The sequence below is a fragment of the Heterocephalus glaber genome, unplaced genomic scaffold (genome assembly GCF_053883595.1).
Source record: "Heterocephalus glaber isolate CG9 unplaced genomic scaffold, H.glaber_assembly_v1.0 deba00001452, whole genome shotgun sequence".
In the NCBI taxonomy this organism is placed as follows: domain Eukaryota; kingdom Metazoa; phylum Chordata; class Mammalia; order Rodentia; family Bathyergidae; genus Heterocephalus; species Heterocephalus glaber.
Genome location: NW_028258302.1, coordinates 21,991,033 through 22,016,154, shown reverse-complemented (window position 1 = coordinate 22,016,154; position 25,122 = coordinate 21,991,033). Strand labels below are relative to the sequence as shown.

Genomic DNA, 25,122 nt, shown 5'->3' with positions numbered 1-25,122 from the left:
CTCAGGGTTTCTGTGGGGACTCTCACTTAGCCATAGGAAACCCCACCACATACTTATCAAAATTGCAGTATGGTTTGAACCGCTCCACCAGGATCTGCATTTTCTCCACTTCTCCAAAGGAGAGGTATGGGATGATGCGAAGCAGACCCTGGAGCACGCTGGGGTTGGAGCGGACGAAGGTGCTATTGATCTGGTCCAAGAGCATCACAAGCTGATCCTTGTCACCTGTGAGGAGCAGGTTGCCCTGTGACAGAGAAGAGGACTGAAGTCAGGACTGTGGCTGTAGCCAAGAGCTGACCCCAAAGGTCATCTATTCCTACCAGACACAGAACTGTTCTCAACACCTCCCAGGCAATAATAAACAGGACATATTGCATTTCATAAAGTAGTTTTTAAGTTTCAATGATAGCTTTCTTTATAGTCTTAGGGGGTCAAAAAATATACCAATCCAATCCCCCCCTAAACTCGAGAATGCAGACTTCTGGACAAGTCACCTAGGCATACCTCCAGCCAAATCACCAGCCACAATAAGAATGGAGGTAGTTACAAGGACAGAAAGTGGAAAGAAAATGAACTGGAGGTTGGAGAGCTGGGTTCTAGACCTGACCCCACCAGTTATCAATTATATAAGACACTGAACAGCTTACTTCACTTCTCAGGGCTTGGAGTTCCCTCACCTGTGAAACGAAAGACTGAACAAACGCTCCTGTCTATCAGCCAGGACAAGCCTGGATTTCATCAGTGGGCAGCTTCTGAGTGAAAGAACATCCTTGGCAGTTTTGTTCCCTAAATCCAAAGATTTCAGGCTCCAATGCAATGATGTCATCATTAGTTAAGTGCTGCTCTTCCTCTGACTTGAGCAGATTCTGTCATTCCGGATTGAGCTCAGCTAGATATCAACAAGCCAACCACTGGCAAGGATACAGTACAGGCTCCCAGTGTTTGCAGGGGGTGGAACTGGTGCCCACTCACCTTGTCCTCACTCAGGGGTTCAGCATTGGACTCATCCAGAATGATCTCCATGATGCTAAGCACTTGCTCAGCCACAGCCGCACCCCCACTGTCCTTGCTTTCTTGCTCAGCTACCAGGGCCTGCAAGACAAGGAGACCCAGACACTATGAGGATATAACCATAGGCACTCACTGCTAAGGCATTTGCTGCCCTGTGTTTTTTTTGGTACCAGGGATTGAACTCGGGACCTTGCGCTTGCGAGCCAGGTGCAGGGCCACTGAGCTAAATCCCCAGCCCACGCAGATGGATTTTTTTAAAGATGGTGAAAACATGAGATTAGAGGCCTCTCCCTTGACTGGCCCAAGCAAAGAGAGGCACTATTTTCTGACTGTTGTGGAATCTGGGGTGTTTTAGGGACCATCTTCCTCTCATCTCTGATCTGAACCAGGAAAGGGACAAGAAAGCTAGGGTGCCATGGCGGCAGCAAGGGCTTGAGTCAGCAGGAGAGGGCCAGAAGAGGCCGTAAGTCCATTTCACCTGGGTCCAGAACTGACATGTCTGCACTACCCAGGACTACAGAGGTTCCCCTTCACCATCTGCAGCCCACACTCGTTACCAAGTTCAGAGTCCCCAGCATGACGTTCAAAGTGTTCATTTCCAGCTTGACCAACTGCTGCCGGTTGACTTTCACCTTCACACAGTAACTGAACAATTTCAGCAGCACCTGACAAAAGAAGCCATTCAAAATCCATGAGACCATCTGGAGTGAAGGGTGTGGGGACCAGCAAAAAACAATGTTTAAGAGGGGTCAAGTACAATGCAGTGGGCAATGGGGGAAGGGGTCCTTAAGAGGGATGGTAAGGTGGCTGGGTTCTCACAGCCAATTGGCATTTTCAATAGCACTGTTTTCCAGAGGTCATCCCCAGGAACTGGGTACATCTCCATCACCCTGACAGGGACACTAGTTTCTAATGGGACAGGTGATGGTCCACTGTCTGAACTAATGGTAAACAGAACGATCTAAAACCCATGATCTGGGGAGTGCAGAACCAGACACAATAATATCCATCCTCATGCATCCTGGTGACAATAGTACTAAAATATTTGTGGGGCCTCTGGAATCCTATAATTCTGACTAATGAAATAGTTGGATGAACCCCCAAACAATTCCCACAATATGAGAAGTGAGTTACATTACAAAATCCATTTAAAAAGCAAGCATAAAAATTAATGATTGACACAAGTGCAATTGTTTGGTGAAAGACAATCAGACATCAGTTCCACAGATGAGTAAAAAGGTACTAGAGAAGGCGCCACACACTGGCTTTTGCGGGGAGTGGGCTGGGGGACAAGAGGGTGTGCTAAGATGCAGAGAGTTTAGAAAACTGCCAGGTCCTTAGCTGTTTACACTGGTCCACAGCACCATGTTGCCCTCTAGGGTTAAGTGGCACAATGGCCACAGCTTGGTGCCAGAGGGGCCTCGCCAAGTGCAGAGAGGCTGTATCCTGCCTTGCTTCCATAACTCACTGTTAGAAGGTGGCGTCCCTGCTTGAAATCTTTGATCCCTGCCAGTCTGTTAAGCATGCATTCTAGGCCGCCACACTGAGCCATTACACCAGCCATCTTATACACTTCTTCTTCATCTTCTTCTTCATCTGGGGGAGAAGGGAAGCCAAGAGGAACAGAGGGAGAGGTGAAGATGGGAATAAAACAGAGTGCCCAGAATGTAACAGATAGCTCTTTTTACGCTAAGAGCTGATGGCCCCTTTCCTTATCTCCAATAAAGACACAGCCAAGGGATGGGGTTGTGGTTCAGGGGTAGAAGGATGTGTCTCGCATAGGAAAGGCCCTGGGTTCAACCCTAAACACATTTAAAAAAACAAAAGCCAGGGCCGGGGATTTAGCTCAGTTGTTTCACCGCCTGCTGTGCAAGCGCAAGGACCCAAGTTCAATCCCTGGTACCAAAAAAAAATAAAATAAAAAAAAGCCAATAAAAAAGGTCAACATTGGACACTAAATTACAAGATCTCATTCGCAGGAGGAGATTTTCTAAATGTGTAGGTCAATTAAAATTATTTACTCAAACAGGAAAACACAAGCAACCACTACTGCCAATGGAAAATAAAGATGCTAAGTTAAAAATAAATCTGAACTCAAGTTTATAACTAATTCCACTTTTCCTCTAAAAGCTTGTTTCCAACCCTGACAGGTGGCTGCACTGGGCCATCAATGCCTGTATTCTTCCTCTGCTGCAGAGGCAGACTCAAGAGTCTGATACAGAGCACAGGATGTGACTGCTCACAGGTACCAAAGCCCAAGCCCAATGTGCAGTGCTGTCTGTGGAAAGGACTGTACCTGTGGTGGAGTCCAGGGACTCGATGAACTCTTCAGTAGCATCACCCAGCAGGCCCCGCATTCGATAAACAATCCTCATAGGCTCTCCCTGAGCAGACAAAGTTGGAGAAAGGTACTTGTAAACAGGCCCAGAAAAAATGCGAAGGACTCAATACTTGGGCTCACTTCATGCTTCAGCAGCATGAAGAGCCTCTATTTTTCTATGAGCTCTGAACCACATCTCCCAGACTCCAAATGCACAGCAATCCCTTCAGGAAAAAGGAGGCTAATTGTACTTGGTGTCCACTACTGGCTGAATATCATATGAAATGCCTTATAGGCACTACCCATAGCCTGATGGGAATGGTTAGAAACAAACCCCTAGAGAGTCCCCTCAGTGCCAGGCACCCTGGCATGGTGTCAGTCTTGCTTTAGAGATGAGAAGCAGAAGCCCAACGTCACACCCTTGGAATTAAATGGAAAGTGAGCACCACCCCAATGCCAGTCACCAGCCCACAAGCCAACGCGAGGCTCCAGAGGGAGCCTGGAAGGAGAGAGCCCATCAGAGATGCTAGTTCCACTAGGGTCTCCAAACAAGGGAAACTCAATGGAAGGTGCTGAGAGAGAACAACCGTAGACAAAGATGCAAACATGAGAAAGTGGCTAGAGACAGGCTGTGTATGAGGAAAAAGGGAGACAAAGTTGGAACAGGGAGACCAAAGCCCAGATAAAAAGCTACCACAAGTAGTTGTAATCCCAGCACTCTGGGAGGCTGAGGCAGGAGGATCCCAAGTTCTAGCCAAATCTGGGCAGCTTAGTAAGGGCTTGTCTCAAAATAGACAGACAAACAGATGGGATTGGTACGTAGCTCAGTGTTAAGGCCCTTGGTTCAATCCCCCTAGTACTGTACCAAAATATAAACACTGCAAACTCTAGACTTTGCCAGAACCCCTCAGTGGTTTAAGCACACTAATATAAGGAGCAAACGACTCTCAACTTCTATCTTACTTAGTGATTCAAAGGGGAGATGGCCACATAAACTCTTTGGTTCACTACCACTGTTTACAAGGATGCCCAGATATGCTTGGTCTTAACTTTTTCTGTGCATCTGGGATTAAACCTGTATAAATCTATTTAGATGATAGTACATCAACATGTCAGGGGCAAGATGCAATGGTTGGGACAGTCTTCTGCACATCCCTCTGCCAACAGGGTTACTTCTATCCAACTGGCAACAGACTAACAGGGAACAGAATTCCCAGCACAATGGGAGAACATAAAGAAGAGAGGCAAAGTATGTGGTACAAATTAAAGGCCAAAATGTACAAATACTGTACTGCCAATTTATTTTCTTAAACTCCACAGAAATATTTGGGGACTAAGTATAAAACGTTTGCCATACTTCACTGGCACAATGGTTTGCTGTAATTAAGTTTCATACTTGATTTATTTACTAAAGACCCTTGGGCCGAGGATTTAGCTCAGTGGTTCTGCCGCCTGCCTCGAAAGCTCAAGGTCCCGAGTTCCATCCCCAGTACCAAAAAAACCCCCCAAAAATGAAAACAAAAAACTAAAGACCCTTAATGGAGAAAAGAGAAGGGAAGGAATGGGAACAGAGATTAATGGAGAAGGCAAGGTCACTAGAAGAGAGGCACTAAGAAACTCCTCTCTCCTCTTTAAGAATAACTGCCTGCTTGTCTCAGTTTTCCAAGCAGTAGAACAGGACGCTGTCCCTGCCACAGCTGGGATGAAAACATTCTAAGTGGGTGTGCCCATAGGAGCTGAGACTGCATCTCAGGCAGAAGGTGCCGCCATAAAAATGTCCAAGACAGCAACCATTCCCATCACAGCACATGCTCAGAAATGACTGCGTGGGGTTTGAGAACTCATACAGGCCAGCCTATGCTTTGCACAGACAACAAACACTCATGCTTTCTTAAAGTTCTTTGATCTTTATGAGACGCCTCCAAGGGTGGACAAGATGACTGATGTTCTCCACATAACCTTAGACCCCGCTGGGTAAGTGATGAACAGCGGTTCCTCCTGGTCCAAGTCTACGTAAGTCAGGAAAGAAAATCCACACCCCCAAGCAATGAAACAAGTACATACCTCATTCGTGGTACACCAGACCTTCTTGTAAACCTCGGCCACGGGAAGGTCCAAACTAATGATTTTATTGTTCACTAGAAGCTGAAGAGAAAAGCAGATGAAGCTATTATTCCAAATAATTGTAAGGCAAGTTTCAAGATCAAAGGACACTTCATGTGGTGGTTCGTAAATTTTGTGAGTCACAGACTATCATTAAAAAGACACATACATGTGCACAATACAGCATTCTGGGCACGTTTTCAGGGACAAATGCCCTTAAGCCAACCAAGGACTCTAGCTTAGAAATGCCTGCCAAGGACCTCCTACCTTGAGCCCATTTCAGACTCAGCATCAGAAAAACCAGTTTTTCTTAGTCACCCAATGTGCTTTCTATAGTGTCCAGAGGTTGTCTGCCAGAAGGGATCCAACACAGTGCCATAAACCTGCACAGGACCTGAAATGTCAAGATTCTGGGAGCTCTATTGACCTGAAAATCTCTGCCAGAAGCAACAATAATAAAAATCTGTCTTCACTACAAACAATGGCCATTAACCAGTTGTTTCTTCCATGCTAGGCAATGGCCAGAATCTTCACAGGTAATTAACCTTAATACCAGGTAAGACAAGAAGCCAAGAATCATTAACCCCAATTTATAGACAGGAGGCTGAAGCAAGTGACCTGCCCAGGGTTAATTAGCTACTAAAGAGAAGCCCCTGGATTTGATCCCAGTCCATGTTTCCTAGCAGACAGCTTTATGCTCATTACCTCCATCCCACTGTCGTCTTCTAGAAGAGCCACCAGGTCACAGTCCTGGCAAATCTTGTTCTTTATATCCCTCATAAGTGGCCCAATGCCTGGCTCATTGCTGCTATATGGGTTCCCAGGCATCCGGCCCTGTAAGAAGTCTTCTTGTTGGGGATCCTTCTCCAGAGTCACAAAGAACTCAGTGACTTCATTCTCCTCCTAAAGGAGAGAGAAAAGGATTTATCAAAAGGGATGGCAGGCAGAGACTGACATCATGCTACCTTGCTCCATGGATACCCTGAGGGTAACATGCCAAATGCACCAAGCCCTTACATATTAAAGAGATAAAGGACAGGAAGGTCCAGGATCTTTCGAAATAGCCAAACAATCTAAGCAGGCATAACTGTCAAGCATCTCCTGGGTGGGCTTGGAGAGAAAGACTAATAAAATGATCAGATAAAGAGTTACATACGCGCATCTTGTGTAATCGTAACTAATCTGTGACCAGATGACTGTCACTAATGACCCGAAGTTGAGAGGAAGGTTTTTTCCTATGACATAACACGGGGTGGGGGAGTCCAACCCAATGATCTCTCATTGGTAACTGAAGATATAGGTATTTTCCATTCCTCCTCAACAGCAAGAAGAGATTCTTTGGATCATACTATGCTTCTGTATAAAGACATGCACTGCATGCCTGCACAAAATGGGGAGTGGGGGCAGTGAAAGACATGAATATGTCTACACTCTAGCTCAAAATTGCTGCTTCTGCAGTGGGCTGGGCTGACAAGCAGTGAGAAAATTTGGCAATGGGAGGTTAGACCTAGCTTTACACTTGATCTTAGCCAAAAGGCCGAGAAGCGATGAGACCTAGCTTTAAAACAAAAGATTAATCTTGCCCTTGAATCTAGGAAATAAGAACCAGGAAGATCACTGGATTTCCCATCACTAGGAACAGGAAAAATATGAGGTTGCTTTTGTTTCATGCAGTGGACCTTCCTAAAGTGTTGACTGAAAGATCTCCAGCTGGTACAATTCCCCATGACTGTAATGAATTCTCAAGAGGGCTCTGGCAAATCCACAGGAGCACCTCACTGCTTACAGGATAAATGATGCTGCAGAGCCTCTCAAAGATGAAGACAGGAGTCCGGTAGTCATCCAGATTGTAGCGCTTGGCTGTCTCAATGCACACAGCCATGAAAGCCTTGGTTTCTGACTCTGTACCTGCCAGAAATCAAAGTGGCCAAGTTACCTAGGGAAGAACTTCACTTCCATAAATTGAGATGAGACTTACAATGAAGTGTGATTGCTGACAGATTCTTTCTGTGTGCTAAGTCTTTAAATGTTCTCCATGGTAATATCAACAATTCACCTGGAAACCGGATGCCACCTGACTTTCCACTCAGGCCCCATTCTATCACAGATTCTCCATCCCCACATCAGCACACCGCAACACGGTTAGCTATGTGTGTCTGGCTCTCTGGAAGACACAAGCTCCTTAAGGAGAGAGACTATGCTTACTCAACTTAACATCCCCTTCCCAAAACAAGCTCTCAGAAAGATGTCAAACAACCCTAGTTATAGTCCAGTTAAATCAAAGAGTTATACTTTTAAGCTTCTTTCCAAAAATTATGCAGACTGCCCTCTATAATCCAAGAGACAACTTCAAGTCACATGATGAGGGAGAATTTGGGTCTTTAAGAAGGTGGCACTGATAAGCTCACCAACCGGGTGGCACAGCATGATGAAAACAGCACCAGGAGCAAGGTTCCCTGACCTCCCACTGCCACCACTTAAAAACAATTTAAAGTGCCGAATAAAAATGTGTAAGCAAACTGCTACACTAGTGAAGAATTAAAAAAACCAAAATCTTAGGGAGATAAGTGAAACGCTCAAGTAGTTTTTGCTTTGAGCTTGGGTTTCCATGACTACCAGGATCTGAGAGCTGGATATAAGGCCCCAAGTCTGACAAAGTAGATCCAGCAAGAGCCACCCTCCCATAGTGTGCGCACACACTCTCTCTTTCTGTCTCCTGGCACCCAAAAAGAGCTACCCTCTTGGTGGACAGGTCAGCAGAAACAACATTCCCTTATACCCAACCAAATAACTGAGAGCAAATTGCCTTTGCTTAAAACATGGCATCGAGTAGCTGGACAACCTCTGGACTCACAGCAAGCTATCCCTTCCCAGGGGCTTACGGGTCAAACCTCACACTACTTAGGAAGTCTGAAAAGCCTGACACTCAGAACTTCATTGAAGGCAGCCCTGGGACGTTGTAGAGAAGCAGTGACAAATTGTCTTTGGAGAAACCCACCTTTGACCAGCTTCTGAAGAACATCCACAATAAACCTCAGAAACGAGGTCACACTAAAAAATCATAAAATACAACATGACTTAAGGTGCCATACAAGAACCCATATAACAAAGAGCCAAATCAAATTCATAAATTAGCCAGGTTGTGGTGGCATATGCCTATAATCTCAGCACTCTGGGAGGCTGAGGCAAGAGGATCGAAAATTTAAGTCCAGCCTCAGCAAGCTGATGACTTAGTAAGATCCTATCTCAAAAATTTAAACACACACACACAAAAAAGAAAAAAAAATTTAAACATGAACAAACAAATAAAAAGGGCTGGGGCTACAGTGTGAAGGTCCTGAGTTCAATCCCCAATACTGAACTTTTTTTCCCCAAATTTTAGAATTATCAAACACAAACGCATTTAATATGCTTAAAGACCACAAAAGGGATGGGAAATGTAAATAAAAACAAGAGACTATAAAATCTAGCATTACAAGAAGTCAATGGTAGATTACATAGATTACACACAGTGAAGAAAACAAGGATAAAGTGAATTATCCAAACTGAAGCACAAATAAAACTACAAGATGAACACTATGAAAGAGAAGTAAAGGGCCGGAGATTTAGCTCAGTGGTTCCGCTGCCTGCCTCGCAACCGCAAGGTCCCGAGTTTGATCCCCGGTACCAAAATAAAAAAGATGCAGTGCTCTTGAGAGGTAGGTTTCTTTCCTTGAATACATGGAGCTATTCGTCACCCCTCTTTGGGTTCTGCTGCACTTGAGGGCATCTGATTCGTGCACCTCACCAGTCCGGAAGGGGTGCATGGGCATGGGTTCCAGGTTACCTGTGGTCATGTCCTCCAGCATCTCCAGCAGCATGTCCTGCGTCTCATCAATCAGCTTGGTCCTCTGCACCACCAACTTCCGCAAGCACAGGTATCCATTTAGCACAGTACCCACCAAGCGACTTTTAAAGTGCCTTTTGATGGATTCCACCTCAACAAAGGAAGAGAGAAGGCCTGCGGGGACAAGAAAAAGTTCCTGCAAGCATTCTGGATGAGAATAAAGCCATCTAAATAAAGTCTGTGTCATCAAAAGATTATGACCATATTCTATTGCACATGCACAGAGCAGGTGATCAGCAAATCAAGCTGGTCTGCAGTGAACAGGAGCTCTAAAGTACAAACCCATCAATGAGGAGAAAAATACAGAGCTTAAATCTGTACTACAGTCAATACACAAAAGAAGAGTCAACTTAGCAACCGGAAACTAAGGGTCATTCCTTAAAATACATCCAAGATGTTCTAACAGAAGGGTTGCTGGCTTTCTCTACCTGTGAGACTCTTGAGGGCATAGCCCTGCTGCAGATCCGTGCTCAGGGTAGCCTCTTCCAGGGCCAACAAACGGGCTATTTCCTAAACAGGATAACAAGCACAGTGTGACAGTACTGTCAATGGTCCCAGCCACCCCAGGAACTTGCAGCACAAATGAAAGACATTCAGTCACATCTGGTTATTCTAATTCTATGGAACTCCTTTCCAAGAAGCCAACAACACCTGCACTGCTGTTAAGGGGTTGTCTAAAACCTAGAAATAGCCTAAATGCCCCCAACAGACTATTATTGGCATGTCACAGATACAATAGTCTTAAAAATAAAATTTTGAACTATTTCTCAGTAAAAAAAGAACTCTGCAAAGTACATATTAAAATACAATGAAAAGAATGAGGAGGGGAAGAATACCTTTGTGATGAGGTTGCCCACATAGGGCAGGACTCCTCGTGCTGCCAGGTAGACCTTCCAGTGAGGTGAAGTGATGAGCTTTTGGTAGAGAGCCAGGTACTCAGCAGCACACTCCCCAGCTATGCTCAGCTCATCCAGATAACTGCCATGGAGAGACAGGGGACCACTGGAGAGGTCTACCAGTTCTAAGATCCCGACAGGTCCCTCCTTCAGCTGTGCCTCTCTTTCCCCTCCTTTTAAGGGCATCTGAGAAATCCCCAACTTCCCAAACCTGGGAAGAATTCAGAGCACCAGGTGCTCTGAGTTAGACTCTAAGCATCTTATTTTGATGCTTATTATCACGAGGATTACATAAAGAATCCCAAGCATTTATGTGCCCTTAAGATCTCAATAAATATTGGGATGTGCTGTTGCTACTACTACTACCAGCACGAAAATGCAGCTTTTCCACACTGTGTTTTTCTGTGGTAGGGAGTCAGATGATTATATACCACATGTGTGCCTTCTAACCCCTGATCTGTGCAGTCACCTGGGAAGGAGGGAAAGGCTCTAGATGAAACCTAACTGCCCTTCCCCATCCCACTCCCAAATGGTACCTGGTGAGGAGGTCAAGGACCTGCTGCTTGCGGCTGGGGATGGTGGCTAAAGCTTCCACGATGATGCAGGCTGCCTGACGTGCAGCCTGTGTTGCGGGAGTAAAGAGCACCTGCAGGACGTGGGAGAGGAGAGGAAAGGCCCAGCTCAGAGGACCCTGTCTTATCAAGACCCAGGCAGGGCGGTCAACTGCTACTCATCCAGAAGTTCTCTGGAAACTGTCCTGGGAAAGGGCTCAAGGTCCAAATCAGCAGCTAACACAGGATCTGGCTGTTGGAGAGCAAGAAAGAGGCTACAAAGGAGTCTTTCTTCTTCGTGGAGATTTCCCCACCACATGATTGTAGAACACACCTACAATAACTGAATGGGGAAAGTCAAGCAAGCACTTTCCTTAGCAAAGACTTTGGTAACTCTTTTTTGGGAATACCTATAAGAGGAATATTTTCATTTAATGTAAACTAAGGATTTCTCATTTAACATATAATTTTAATCCTTCAAAGCCTTCCCTAGGAAGACGAGGGAAGGAGGGATAGCAGATATAAAAGGTGAAAGTAGGAAAAGGGAGCAGAGTTGCTGAGGGTTATAGGTCCTTTAAGGTGGAAGGACAGAGAGCAAAAGGAGCTTGATGAGAAAGGCAGAGGAAAGATCTGTTTGGGCCAATCTGTTGTGCTGATGGGTGCAAACAAGGCCCTTTACTATTTGGAAGGAAGCAAGAATACCAAAGAGAAACAAGAGAATGCAGAACAGACACATTGTGAGGAGCAGAAACACAATGCTTGGCATCTGAGGTCAGAGTACGGCAGCCTAGGGACCCAGGAGATGGCACTCACTTGCCGCAGCCAGTTGTTGTGCCCCAGTTTGAGATCCAGGGGAGTGGTCCTTTTCCCCCGACGGCTCAGGAACTGTTTCCACCTCCACACATACTTCTCAGACAAATAGAGATGCCGGAGCTCTGACTTGCTGGGAGATTTCCCATTGCCATCTATCCCTGTAAGCCAAGGGTTTCAGGGATAGATAAGTACAAGAGAGTGACAGGAAAAGAGGGGCTGTCAGGATAAAGGCAGGGAGTGGTTCCCCACATCTTGGAGAGACAGACACCTCTGATAGGAAGACACTTCTTCCAGGCTTCGTAGGATGCCTTGGGATCTCTCTTGAGCCACAGCTGAGCCTGGGCATGGATCTCATTGCAGTATGGCTTCACTGTGGTGAGGGCCTCAACAGAAACATCCTAGAGGAGGTAAGTGGAGCCTGGTGAGAACTCAAAAGCACACCCGAACCCCAGTTTGCCATCAGAATGGCACTGGCACCCAAGGGGTACCATGCAAAGGCAAGAAGATCAGGAGAAGCAATGTGCATCTTTTGTTCCTGTTAAATGATCTTATTCCAATTTAGCACCCAGAGTTTAAGGACACTGATTTCTGCAGTGCAGACTAAGGTGCAGCTGGCTTCCTATAGTTCTAAAGCCATATCCACTAACTCCTACACCAAGGCTGATCTACAGTCTCTCAGAGTATAAACCTCCCAGGATCCTTGCACAGTCTGCAGAATGTGCAGAGCTGATACTATCCAGATCCCTCCTGCACAGCCAAGAGCCCCAGACATCACTCTGCACAGGCAGTTCTCTAACATTCCAGCCTCCTTGGGAGCTTATTCCTACACTCTTCAAAGTTTGTGTGATTATAATTACTGATACTACATTGAAAGTGAAAAATTCTTAAGATAGTTAATTTAGTTAATAAGAAAAAATCTATTATTGTCAACCTCATTAACATTGATATTTTTTAAAAAATCTGAAAGTAAGACAAATTTAATCTGCCTTAATAAGACAGATTCTGGAGCTGGGGATTTAGCTCGGTGGTACCGTGCCTGTCGCACAGGGTCCTGAGTTCAATCCCTGGTACCGAAAAAAAAAAAAGACAGATTATTATACCTACTTCTGCATTCAAACTGTAGTGATATATTGTTTTGGTTGAAGTATATGAAAAATAGCCTCACAGAGACACTTGGAAAAATGAGCATTTTAATAGCTTTTAAAAATCAATTTTGGATTTTCTTTGACATTATCTCAAAATGCTACAAATTACAGGTTCTTAAAGGTGTGCTGTAGTGGACTTGGAGACATGCCAATAAACTTTCCACGTTCTGTCACACCAACTTCATCTTGTACCCAATGCATGACACACTTATACACACTGATCACTTGGAAAAATACTAGTCTGTAGAGTTATGCCATTTCTTTTCTTGCAATGCTGGGGGACTGAACCCAGGGGTTTGTGGCACATGCTAAGCAAGGGCTCCACCACTGAGCCGTACTCTTGCCCTCATTCTTCCTAAAGTGACAGGCTCCCTTCATTCATTTTTAAGAAAATGTTGTCACATACCCATGCCTGACCAACCACAGCCGCCCATCACTTGTTCCCTCCAGCACCAGTGTGACTCCCTGAAAAAAGCAGGGCTCAGCTGCATCTCACTCACTCACAAGTACTGTGCATCATCTCCTATTCTGACACTGGGCACTGAGAAGGCTATCTGCAGAGTGGAGACTTAATATAATAATCTGCACTGTTTCATCAGGATGTCAAATGAGACCACATGGCAGTGAAGAGCTGCTAGTGCAACTTGGTGCATCCTCAGGCTGGGCCCAGCAATCTCACACAGCATAAAAACAAGAGGGAAAACGGCAGAATGTCTTAGGATAATTACAGAACAGCTCTGTCTGCACTGACTCCCTGAAAGTCTTCAGAACACCCAAGGGTCTGGGAGCTAAATGTTGAGAAACTTGTGTTCTCCTTGGGTCAAATCTGAGCAAAATGCAAAAATCAACACTAGACTCCATGCTTATGAGGTAAGTAATGCTGTGAAAATCTCCTTTTGCCTCCACATGGTGAAAAAAATAATGGTTAGATGGGGGATGCAGTTCCCCTTTTCAATCAAGAACCAGTTTTACTAGCAGCCCTGGGGAAATAATCCATCACCTAAGGGAAGTAAGCAGTGCGCTCCACTCCTGTCTTTAGTGAGGGCTGCCAACACAGACCAGGATGAGGGAAACAACTTTCTCCCTTGCCATAACCCCCAGAACACAGCAATCACAAGCAGTGTTTTGCCATAAAGACTCTTCTTGCAAAGGCAGGCCCCATCCAGAGGGAGCAGGAATCTGAAGGACCCAAGGACTAACCCTGGGTGGTTTAGAGGCAAATGGCCTCCAGCATGGCCAAGAGGAAGAATTATGAACTACATATTCTATAAGCTAGTTGGTTTGTGGCTTAGCTAGTTACTTTAGAATAAAAGCTTGGCTTTATTCATTCCCTTAATAATGACTGATTTACTTATTTTTTTTGGTACCAGGGATTGAACTTAGGACCTTGTGCTTGCCAGGCAGGTGCGGTGCCAATGAGCTAAATCCCCAGCCTAATAATGATTTATTGAGCAGCTGTTATACACTAGATATAAGAGTAAGAACTAGAAATTTAAAAATATTAATCCTTAGATTCATGGAGCTCACTGAGTCATTTATCTTTCACATTTCAGAGTTGAGACTGTTTTAGTCTTTATAAGTAGGGAGACTGAGGAACTTTAGTAACTCAAGTGCATGGTCAACAGAAGAGCTGGGAGTTAAACTCAAGCCTCCTTCAATGCCCAGGATTTCCCCTCCTATATGGTAGGAGAGGGGTAGGAAAGAACAAGGGCTTCCTGGGAGCTGCAAGTCACTCTATGATTCAGAAAGACGTAGTCTTCTAAAGGACTTTGCTCTACACTTTTGTATTTTCCTGTTTATTTTACTCTAAACTCCCTTCTCAAAACCTCAATCCCTCTGCTGAATTAAGGCAAAGGCAGCCTGGTGCCCAGGCAGGACAAGTGAGCCCAAGGTAAGGCAGAGACCTTGAGGAGGCACTGGCACAGTACCAAGACTGACCCTCTGGCCCGGTACCTTATTCTTCTTGCTGGTTGGCGCAGGTGGCTTAATCAGCTTCTGCAAGATCCGCAGACACATGAGCGTAATGTTCTCAACAACCACGGGAGTCTTAATGTTCACAGCCATGAGGAAAAGGCTAAGTGCTAGGAATGGCCAGGAAAGGTACAGTCACAATCCCAAGACACGTGCCATGCTGCTGCAGAGGCCACCCCTCCCCTTCTGGTGCCAGGACCGTGTCTTAGGGCCTCCTTTCCGTTCTCAGAAAAATCTCCAACCCAAGTGCTCCCCAAACTCACCACAGCGTAACCGGAGCTCCCAGCAGCTGTCCTCCTTCGAGATGGAATCTGTCAGTAGCAGCATCTCATACTGAAGGCTACTTGCCTAGAAGGCCAACAGGAAGACACTGAGTCAACAAGGATCTGAGGATCAGTCCACAGAGTAGGGTAGACTCCAAGCTCTGATGCTGAGAACTGTTAACTAAAGTGTTTGGTCACAAGTGGCCCCCAGAGACAAAAGACAGATGGAGAACTCTGCAGCCTCTACCTGGAATATCATTCTGGGATGCAAGCTCTGCAAATGCACCACTGCTGCCTTCCTTTGTCTCTGATATGGGACAGGAGGGAAGGGGCCAGAGACAAGAAGGAACATGAGGAAGGAGTCAGAGAGGATGGCTATCCTGCTCACCAGATCAGGATTGGCCCAGTGGCCCTTCAGGGCTGTAGAGACTTTGCCAATGATCAGGTCATTCATTTGCTGGGTGGCTTCTGGATTGTCTCTAGGGAGGAAAAGGAGGTAACTGCTGTTATTCACAGTTGGCGATGCCCTTCCTTTCTACCTGAGGTCAAGAGAACATGAATGAATGACTAGGGCTATCTGGCCTCAAAGTTTCTATTTTCCTTCCTTTTACAGGGACAAGGCTGTAGCTATAGCCTCACAAAACCCTGGCCTACAATGGAAAAGGGCGCATCAGAGCCATCTTTCCAGAGAACAGAAGTTGACTGAGAGAAGAAAAGCACCACCACATGGGGACCTTATCCCAGGCTGCAGGGGCCCCAACAGCTGCCTGGTTCTTGATGGTCTGCTCTATGTGGGTCACAACTCTCCCCATCATGTCCAACTGCCTCCACATTATTTCCTCCACTGCACTCATACTTATTATCTACTCCTCTTTGTAATGTCTCTATGTCACTCTTCTGCTTCCCGACACACTCTAAATAATCCCAAAGTCCTCAGAAGGCCTACAAGACCCTAGATGCCCCTTTGTAACCTCTTCCTCCTCGCCACTTCATCCTTCTCTCCCTCCAGCTGCACAGGCCTCCTTGTCATTCCCAGTACTCCTGGCACCTCCCTGCATCTTGTCCTAGAGGATTTTTTTTTTTTTTTTTTTGGTTTTTTGAGGCAGGGTCTCCCTTTGTAGCCCAGGCTGGACTTGAACTCTGGGTGATCCTCCTGCCTCAGCCTCCTGAGTGCTTGGATTACAGGCGTTCGCCACCATGCCTGGTTTTGCTTGCATCTCAACCCCTCTAGCTGCTTCCCTTGCATGTGGGCACATGGCCTGAGATGCTGCATGGCCAGCTCCCTTCCTTCATGCAGAGCTTTCCTCCAGTATCATCCCTCAGAAGTCCTCAACTACCTTGTGTGAGACAGCAAGCCCTCTGGCAACTGGGGTCGCTGGCCCTGTTTTTTCTTCACAGTCTTATTTTCTGACAACTATAAGATGCCATTATTGTTTATTATATTTCTCCCCACCTAGAATGTAGGCCACATGACGGCAGAGACCGTGAGGTAAATCCCCATCCTTTTCTTTTTTCTTTTGAGACAAGGTCTCACCAAGTTGCCCAGACTGGGCTTGAACTTGTGATCCTCCGGCCTCAGACGAAGAGTGCTGGGATTATACACGTGCGCCATGACAACCAACTGAGGGGAGGGACTTTATCCCTAGAGCCTAGAATAGTGCCTAGCAGTGAACAGATGCTTAATAAATACTTGTTAAATGAGTGAATAAATAGTACAGCAAGGAACATTTACGGTGCTCCCAACATGTTCCACAATTCTGCCACACAGTAAATAATCCACATAAAGCCGTGGGTGCAGTATCTGGTCGCTACCAAGTACTCAACAGTATGTGCTACTATTTATTAAGTTATTCTACTTATTCTCCTAACAGACCTTTAAGTACTCATTATTATCTGTATTTTTCCAGTGAGGGAAGCTTAGGCTCACAGAGATGTTAAAAATTTATCTAAGGCATGTGGTACAAAGTACCAGATCCTGACCCTAGTTCCTTCTGATCTAGAATCCCAGCTCTTATTCTCGAGGCCTCTCTGCCCCATTCTCTTTTCCATGTGGGTTTTCTTGAATCCATGTCCAATCACTCCCTTACCAAGACTCAAAGATAGTTCCCTCAGGATACATCACTGGAACCAACAAAGCATAAGCCAAACTTACCATATACAAGGTTTTATCTCAAGTTCACTCACCTACACCCTGGCTATCTTCCCACATTTCCTCTGTGATAAGCTATCTAACCCAGTGGGCAGTCAGGAGCAGAATTATTTTTTTTTTGGTACTGGGGATCAAACTTGGGTCCTTGGACTTGAGCAGCAGGCTGCGAAACCACTGAGCTAAATCCCTGGCCCAGAGGAGCACAGTTCTTTACACTCTCTTGTGCTCCCAGCATCACTGCCGATACCAACCCCAGTATGAGCTGAAATGACTAGGCCCATAATCACAGAGCAGGCTCTGACCGAGTTAGCAGACACATGAGCTGGCGGACCTCCTCCCGCATGGTTGCAGGCCCTCGTCGAAGATTATAGTCAAAGAGTTCCCGGATAAGGCCCTGGGAGACAAGGATGTGCCGCAGGGCTGGATTGGTGGCCAGGGCCCGGAGTAGTGTGATACAATGTTCTGTGACAGCTGAGGCGCAGCCATAGCACTTGGTAGAGGAGGTGTGACCACAGCCTAGGACAGATAAGGCGCGGTACTGGCTGGCAGTGAATGTGGGCTGCACAGAAGTCCGGGATGATTTGGTGGCTGCTTCCCTTTGCTGCAGGTCATATTCCAACAACTCTTTTCGTGAAGCAAAAACTTTCTAAAAAAGAGAAGACAAAAAAAGAAATTGGCAATTAAAATAAAGACAAAGAGAGTTAACTTGAAAATTAGCTTTGTTTTGGAAAAAAAAATAATTACATGCATTATAAAATTTAACATTCCCAATACCCCTACCAATTACATACTTTATCCCCATTTTACATAAGAAACTGAAGTTTAGAAAGGCTGGTTTCACCAAGTAAGGGGCACAGTCAGAAATCAGACTGACCACAGATATTTTTAAAAATGCGGATAGTTTTGCCACCTGCTGCACAAACACAAGGAACTGAGTTCGATCCCTGGTATAAAAAAAAAAAAACGCGGATAAAGGTCAGAAACTCATGCACATGTAGCAAAGATCATGCACCAGCAATGTGGGAAGGGAAGCAAGGTGGCTGCTCTCCTGTAAGAGGCTCCACTGTACAGAGATCAGGTCTGGAACATTAACAGCCCACCCTACCCTGTGTCAGCTGAGTCATGGTCAGCTGCTATGCCCTGACCCTCCAGCCTATAAACATGGCATAGTATAGGGAAGAGAATCTTGGCACCCACTTTTAAAAATCCAGTAAACCATCCCCAAAGATTAGTGGCCAAGCAAAACAGATTCATGTTCATTTCTCATCACCATTATTCTATTTCCTAACACAAATTCAGCTCTCTGACAACTGCCAGAAAGCACAGTGTGAGAGGTGCTGTTTGGTGTGCCCACTCTGCCTGCCTTTTCAGCTGCATGGGGAAAGTGCAACAGCAAATACTGAAGTGCTGGATGAGAGTGAGAGACTGATGGAAAGCAATATCTACAGTACTTGGACAAACCACCCTTGAGAGCTGCTCCCTTTCTCTACCTGGATGATTTTGGAGAGTTCATCAAAAGAGTTCTTGCAGTCTCCACAGTACTCCTGAGCCAGCTGCAGGATGTAGCGATTCACACTGGCAGAAGTGGAGCTGATCCCTCCTGCTGTTCCCGAATCTTCCTGTAATCCCAAGAGGTCAGTTGTCAGGCTCATACCTCAAGATGACCTCACCTAGGGGCCATCTTTTGATCATGACCCAATCCCTCTTCAACCACCCTTCTAGTTTGGGATTTTACCTGTGGCTTTTCCGGAGCTGCCTCGTTCACTTTGCATAGCAGATTCTCCAGCTGTGGCCGATGTCCCATCAGCTGATGGTATACTCGGTCAGCTTTGTCCAGAAGGGTGTTGATGTTGGAAACAGCCTAGACAGGAAGCACAGAGAGCTGCATGAAGGCTTTTCAGCATGATGACTTTTCTCTGAGTAGCCCCAATTGCTAACCATTTACCAAAACATTTCCTGTAGGTCAGGAAAGTGTTTCAGATATTATCTCTGTTCTTCACAAAACACTACAAGGTGGTATATTATTCTTAATAATATACACTATACATATGTGGCATACACTAAAACACAATGCTAACAGAAGTAATTGATGCAAGGTGACATAAATATTTAAAAAGCACAGACTGGACTGGGTGTGGTGGCGCACATCTATAATCTCAGCACTTGGAAGGCTGAGGCAGGAAAATAACTGCAACTTCAATGCCAGCCTGAACTACAGTGTGAGATCTTGCAAGTAAAATAAAAATATAAATAAAATTTTAAAAGTACAGAAGGAATGGGAATTTTTATTCTTCCGACTCCAAAGCTAAATGTTTTGTTGTTATCCCATAATGTTCCCCTTCTCTCTGTCCTTTTGCTATCCATGCTGTAACTTTTTTTTTTTTTTTTTTTTTTTGAGACACATTCTTGCTATGTAGTTCAGGCTAGGTTTGAACTCACTGCAATTATGTAGCCCGGGCTGGCCTCAAACTTCCAGTAGTACTCCTGCCTCGACCCTCCCTCTCAAGTGTTGGGATTACAGGTGTGCACCACACCCAGCTTTGCTCCTTCCTATCCAACCACCACATTCTACCAGCTGGAACTGAGCCCCTAGACAAGTTAATGCTGAGGGAAGGCCAACAGCCTCAATATGAAGCAATCTGCAAAAGAAAGGCAAGGCAAATCATCTGACTTCTCTCTGCCTTTCTAGATCTGAAGTTCTATGCTCCTTAAGAGGCTCTTGTTTCAGCACCAACCAACACTTCTCCAAACTCCTATCTATGTAAGCTATGAATCCAATACACCTTATGCCATTACTACATTTATTCCCATCCAAAAACTGGGCCTTGAAGCTCATTATTTGCTGGGTAGAGAAAGACCGGGTCAAAAGGAAGTTTAGATCAAAGCCACAGCCCTCTGAGTCTGGGTCAGATCTAGTCTCACCTTCTTTCGGTCTTCTTCATTCTCGATGGGATCCACTGCACAGCAAGGCTTGGCATAAAGCATGAAGTCAAATCGAGCATATTTACAGAAGCCACAGGCGTTGCAGAGGAAGGGATCCTTCTCATCATAGTTGATGGATCTGAAGAACCAGTGTTCAGGTCAGTGGGGCCGGAGAGGTTAGGTGAGGAGGGGGTGACTAAGAAGATGGACTGTGGCATATCTATACGCTGGAAGCTACTGCAATAATTACTGATGGGACAATAAACTGGTAGAATAAAATGATATAAGCAATCAGGCAACAAGAAAGGAAGACCTAGAATGAAACCAAGGGGCTTTCCTCCCTGGCTCCACACCCTGCCACTGGATGGGCAAGTGCAAACACACACACACCACCTTCCCATGTCCCCCGTTCCCTCCTTACAATCCTTGGATAGAATGAATATATAATACCCACATCCTCTAAATACAGTATTGAGGGTACCAAACACAGAAATTGCCCACATCGAGACTATTACAGAAAAATACACACAAGGAACATGTTTGACCTTGGCCTGGGGGAAACCACTAGCTTACCTGCATTTATGACACTGGTACACATTTTCTCCACAGTTGCCACAGACACCTGGGTTGGCAGGGACAGAGGCGCTACAGCGTGGGCACTGCAGGGTCTCTGTGGAGGCCTGGTAGTTTTCATAGAAGTCTGCAAATTCGATCATCAGGTTGGAGGCCACAATGGGCAACGGTAGGTCAATCTTCACCTCTGTCTGCCCAGGGGTCAGCTGAACTTTCTTGGCTTTGTGCCAGCGAGCCGGCCTAGGAAGAGGCAGAGGAAATCAGATAGAGGAAGAGGGCTGAGGGCCTTGTGTTTAGTTCTCAGTGATGACAGACCGATGAGACAAAGGCCAAACCAAAGATTGCTCCACGTGCTTTCCTAAGGTAATCAAACAATTAAAGAAATTTGGCAAATAACAGCAAGTGAATTAAATGTTTCCACTACTTTTTTCTATAAAAAAGGAAGAACATACAAGTGCTACACATAACAACTTGTGAAGTTCCAGAAATATAACAAGTGCACATCAAGGACAGACATTATTCCAAATGATGCCATAAGCCTATAATCCCAAGAGCCCATCATGATGACTACCTTGGAAGAATAAAACTAGCCTGCTTTAAAGAGGCAGAGGGACGAACCAGGATCTGGCTATAATATAACCAAATGCTAAGTCAAGTCATAAAGAGAAGTCATGGAATAATTTAGAGGTGATTACCTTAGTAGAATTAGAGCTCTATCATTGAGTACTTACCATATGCTAGGCTCTGTTCCTATCATTTTTTTATCTTAAAGTAAGATCTTGAAAGTGGGAATTTATCTGTACCTTACAGTTATGGAAACCAAAGTTAAATTCTCTAAGATCACAGAGATCGTGGAAGGGCTGGGAGGTCTAACAGTACCTGTGCTATGCAAACCCAAGAAAAGAGTCAAATCAACCTGGGGGGGAGGTTCTAATAGGTAGCAGCTCCATTAAGGTTATCAACATTAACTTGCTTATCAAAGGAGGAAGAGAAAACTTCTTTTAGGAAGTACAGTTCCGGCCAATTTGTTGATATGGTGCATACATCTTACTCTGCCTTTTGGTAGTACTTCCATTCTGTGTGCAGAACATCACTCCAAGTCTAAATATACAAGTAGCATCCACCTGTTCTCTGCTCAACAGCAAAGCCTGAAACTCCAACAAAAAGAGCTCTGTCTCTGTGATGGTCAACATGATAACCCAGCTAGTGATTCTTTGGCCCATACGTGCATTGACCTGATCCAGATGCTGGGGTGCAGGGGTTACAAAGACCTAATATGGGCAGATATGGAGGGAAGACACCATGCAGAAGGAAGGAATGTGCAATAGAGAAGATTCTTGAGAAATACTTTCTGCTCTATGAATAAGAACACAGTTGTCTTAATTCAAGAAATGGCAACTACTTCCCCATATAGAAGGTTTTCCGTAAGACTAGAAATGCTCCAGTTAAAATGGGCTTGGGAGCTAGGCATGGCGATGCACACCTGTAGTCACAGCACTCAAGAGGCTGAGGCAGGAGGATCACGAGTTTGAGGCCAGCCTGAACTACATAGTGAATTCAAGGCCAGCCTAAACTACACAGTGAGACCCTGTCTCAAAAAACAAATAAACAAAAAACAAGGGTGTGGGCTTGAGAAGCTAGAGGTCCTTGTCAGGTCTCCTTCCTGTGGTAGGCTGTCAAGAGAGCTGGTGCCAGTGAACTAACTTAAAAATACTCTGTCGGGCTGGGGATGTACCTCAGTGGCGTAGCACCTGCCTCGAAAGCACAAGGTTCTGAGTTCCACCCCCAATACCAAAAACACAAACAAAAAGTTCTGTCAATAATCTCAGAAACTAGTCTCAATTTTGTTCCTTTGTCATGACAAATGTGGCTAGGAGGACATACTGACCTCTAGGGACAGGCTGCTTTGCCCCCTTCCAGGAACCCAAACTAGCAACTAGTGTTGAGCATTGTAAACCTAGTACCCCACCTCAAGCCTGAAAAGCCCATACTTATTTTTCAACTCCACGATGGCCTGCACAGTTCGGTTGTTATAATATAGGTTGACAGTCCGCACCATCTTGGTCCTCTTCAGGTCCCCAATTTTCACTGTCACTTTGCTTATGGTGTGACTGCCAATGAGCTTCACAACCTGCTGGGTGGTGGTGTACCGTGTGTCCACTTTAATGGAAGACAGCTTGATATACTAAATACAAGGGTACACAAAAACACAATCTCAGTTCAAGTTTTAATAGCTTATCCTGCCTTTTAAAAAATATACCAATATAACCCACTCTCCATTTATGGATGAAGTTTTTACTTAAGGCAACAAATGTAGCAGGCAAGAATCCATACCACTGGTAGCCAAATATTACGAGAGGAACATCTATGCAAGACCAACACCGATCTCTGAGAACAAGAAACCCACTGGGCCCACAAGCCTCAGGACGGTCAGGTTAAAGGGTTACTTACACAAAATGGCACTTCTGGATTATTACACACCAGGCAGGGATCACTCTCCAGGTAATAGCCATCAAACTCCACTAGGCCAGACAAAGTACTAAGGAAGAAACCAGTTTCAATATAAGCAATGTTTCATTTTAGGAAACACTGAGTTTCACAAAGAAGCCATGACAAAGTCATCATCAACATCCCCAAAGCGAGCCCCTTGACAGAACTTAGGGTTTAGAAGTCAAAGGAAGGAAATTCCAACTAATTGGCTTTAGTTCCTTCCTATTTCTGAGCTGAGATTCAGTGGAATCTTAAAATGCATTAAAATTTCACTTTAAGAAAAGTCACTAAATTAAAACTTACAAAAAAAACCCACTGAACTTTATGTATAAGATAATAAATTTTATAGTATGTAAATCATACTTCAGTAAAGTTGTTTTTTTAAAAAAGGCACCATTAAACCAGGGAAATAAATCAATTTAAGCAATGTGTTCTTTAAAACTTGTTTTTTATAAAAAAACGGAAGACATTTTCTGTAAGATTGTTTTATTTAGGTTAAGCCCTTAAAACCAGAGACCTTTTGATGTTGCTGCTTACCAAATTGTAAATTTACTGATTACATTGTGAATACCTTCTATGTGCAAGGACCTGGACTATATGGGAGGAAGTCAAAGCTCAGCTAGCCAAGGTCACTGCCCCCAAGCAGATTCTCAGTTCGTATGTAATGGCCAATCAACAGGCAAACAGCAACTCAAAACAGTAACTGTCCTTCAAACAGGTAGGAAGCAAAATAAAGCTCACTTGTAAATGTTGGAATTGGGATGGTTGGTAAGAATATGGTTCTGGGTCCGCAGAATCTCCACAGCCTTCTGTGAATATTCCTTTAACTGAAATAGAATTCAGTAAAAAAACAAACAAACAAACAAACAAAAAACAGTTAAAGCCGAAGTCTTAAGTTGGAAAAGAGTTTTATCTTTGGCTTTCTGGTGGAAGACTACCCTGCAAGTACTGGACTGCTCACAATCATACGAAGTTGGGCATAATTCCCAATGGTTTAATGATTTCTACTGTCTTCAAAAGTTTCATTTTAGAAATAGGTCACCTTTCAGACCTCATGAAGGAATATAATTGCAATTATACAGAACTCATGAAATAGTTTCAACTGCAGAAGCATTTTATGGGCACATAATCAGGGCCATTAACACAACTAGAAGCACTTTCTTTTGTAAGCAGCTTTGCTGAGTTGCATTTCCTTTCCCAACCTGATTTTTTGGCTAAGCCAAATTCAAATCGCAGTTAGAAGATGCTAGTGTATATTATCTACACGGTAGGTATATACGTGTTTAATAAGAAATCAAAACTCAGTAATTCAAGAGAGATTTCATATACAGACCCCTTACCTAAGTTAGTGATACGGTTCTTAATTCAAGAGAAAAGATTCAATATAGCAAGTTAGCCTCTCTGATCATAAATCAACTGTTACCTTCTTCTCTGTCTGTAGAGTTTTCAAGGAGAAATATCCTAGTAGGTCCACAAACTGGGCAGCTTTACGACCATAAGCTGGGAGTTCTGGCCAGATAGACCACATGAGATCTAGCAGGAGCTCCTGTTGAGATTTGCTAGAGTTTCTGCAAGTAAATGACAGCTCATGTTACCAAGTAGCACAGAACTCTGAGGTACCTCTATGTCTCACCAAGGCCCGGGTACTGTTTCTACAGATGAATTTATTTCCCCACAACTATGGCTTAAGTGGAAATGATTTTGTGGTTCTTTTGATCATTAGTTCTTTCTTTTTTCTTTTTTTAAACTAAACCATATTTATTTGTTTTTTGGTACCAGGGATCGAACTCGGGTCCTTGTGCTTGTGAGGCAGGTGGCAGAACCACTGAGCTAAATCCCTGGTCCTTGATCATTAGTTCTAATAAATGTAGTACAGTATAGTTATTTACTACCTTCAGAAGCTGGTCTATTCTCAATCCTCCAACCTTACTCCAGAGAGCAGAAACTGAACTTTTTTAGGCTGAGAGTCTAGCTTGATCGTTTTACTAGCTCCTTAACTGTGTGGGAAACAGTCTCTTGCCTATGACAT

At 44.6% G+C, this 25,122-nt stretch overlaps 1 protein-coding gene across 7 annotated transcripts in view; it reads right to left on the bottom strand.

Moving 5' to 3' along the window:
- The window catches only part of Ubr4 (ubiquitin protein ligase E3 component n-recognin 4), a 135,419-nt gene that overhangs the window by 18,680 nt on the left and 91,617 nt on the right, over nucleotides 1-25,122 (bottom strand). For all 7 annotated transcript variants that reach the window (XM_021262931.2, XM_021262933.2, XM_021262936.2 and 4 more), the window contains 26 exons: nucleotides 24,517-24,661; nucleotides 23,835-23,920; nucleotides 23,055-23,142; nucleotides 22,595-22,788; nucleotides 20,604-20,843; nucleotides 20,031-20,169; nucleotides 18,844-18,969; nucleotides 18,599-18,727; nucleotides 17,411-17,754; nucleotides 15,348-15,438; nucleotides 14,960-15,044; nucleotides 14,679-14,806; nucleotides 11,849-11,978; nucleotides 11,581-11,738; nucleotides 10,753-10,862; nucleotides 10,157-10,298; nucleotides 9,749-9,830; nucleotides 9,261-9,434; nucleotides 7,221-7,342; nucleotides 6,140-6,337; nucleotides 5,396-5,476; nucleotides 3,308-3,395; nucleotides 2,480-2,607; nucleotides 1,569-1,676; nucleotides 973-1,092; nucleotides 54-244 (listed from right to left, as the gene is read on the bottom strand). In XM_021262931.2, the coding sequence (XP_021118590.1) occupies nucleotides 54-244; nucleotides 973-1,092; nucleotides 1,569-1,676; nucleotides 2,480-2,607; nucleotides 3,308-3,395; nucleotides 5,396-5,476; nucleotides 6,140-6,337; nucleotides 7,221-7,342; nucleotides 9,261-9,434; nucleotides 9,749-9,830; nucleotides 10,157-10,298; nucleotides 10,753-10,862; nucleotides 11,581-11,738; nucleotides 11,849-11,978; nucleotides 14,679-14,806; nucleotides 14,960-15,044; nucleotides 15,348-15,438; nucleotides 17,411-17,754; nucleotides 18,599-18,727; nucleotides 18,844-18,969; nucleotides 20,031-20,169; nucleotides 20,604-20,843; nucleotides 22,595-22,788; nucleotides 23,055-23,142; nucleotides 23,835-23,920; nucleotides 24,517-24,661 (3,627 nt within the window). The remainder of the gene's footprint in view (nucleotides 1-53; nucleotides 245-972; nucleotides 1,093-1,568; nucleotides 1,677-2,479; nucleotides 2,608-3,307; nucleotides 3,396-5,395; nucleotides 5,477-6,139; nucleotides 6,338-7,220; nucleotides 7,343-9,260; nucleotides 9,435-9,748; nucleotides 9,831-10,156; nucleotides 10,299-10,752; nucleotides 10,863-11,580; nucleotides 11,739-11,848; nucleotides 11,979-14,678; nucleotides 14,807-14,959; nucleotides 15,045-15,347; nucleotides 15,439-17,410; nucleotides 17,755-18,598; nucleotides 18,728-18,843; nucleotides 18,970-20,030; nucleotides 20,170-20,603; nucleotides 20,844-22,594; nucleotides 22,789-23,054; nucleotides 23,143-23,834; nucleotides 23,921-24,516; nucleotides 24,662-25,122) is intronic.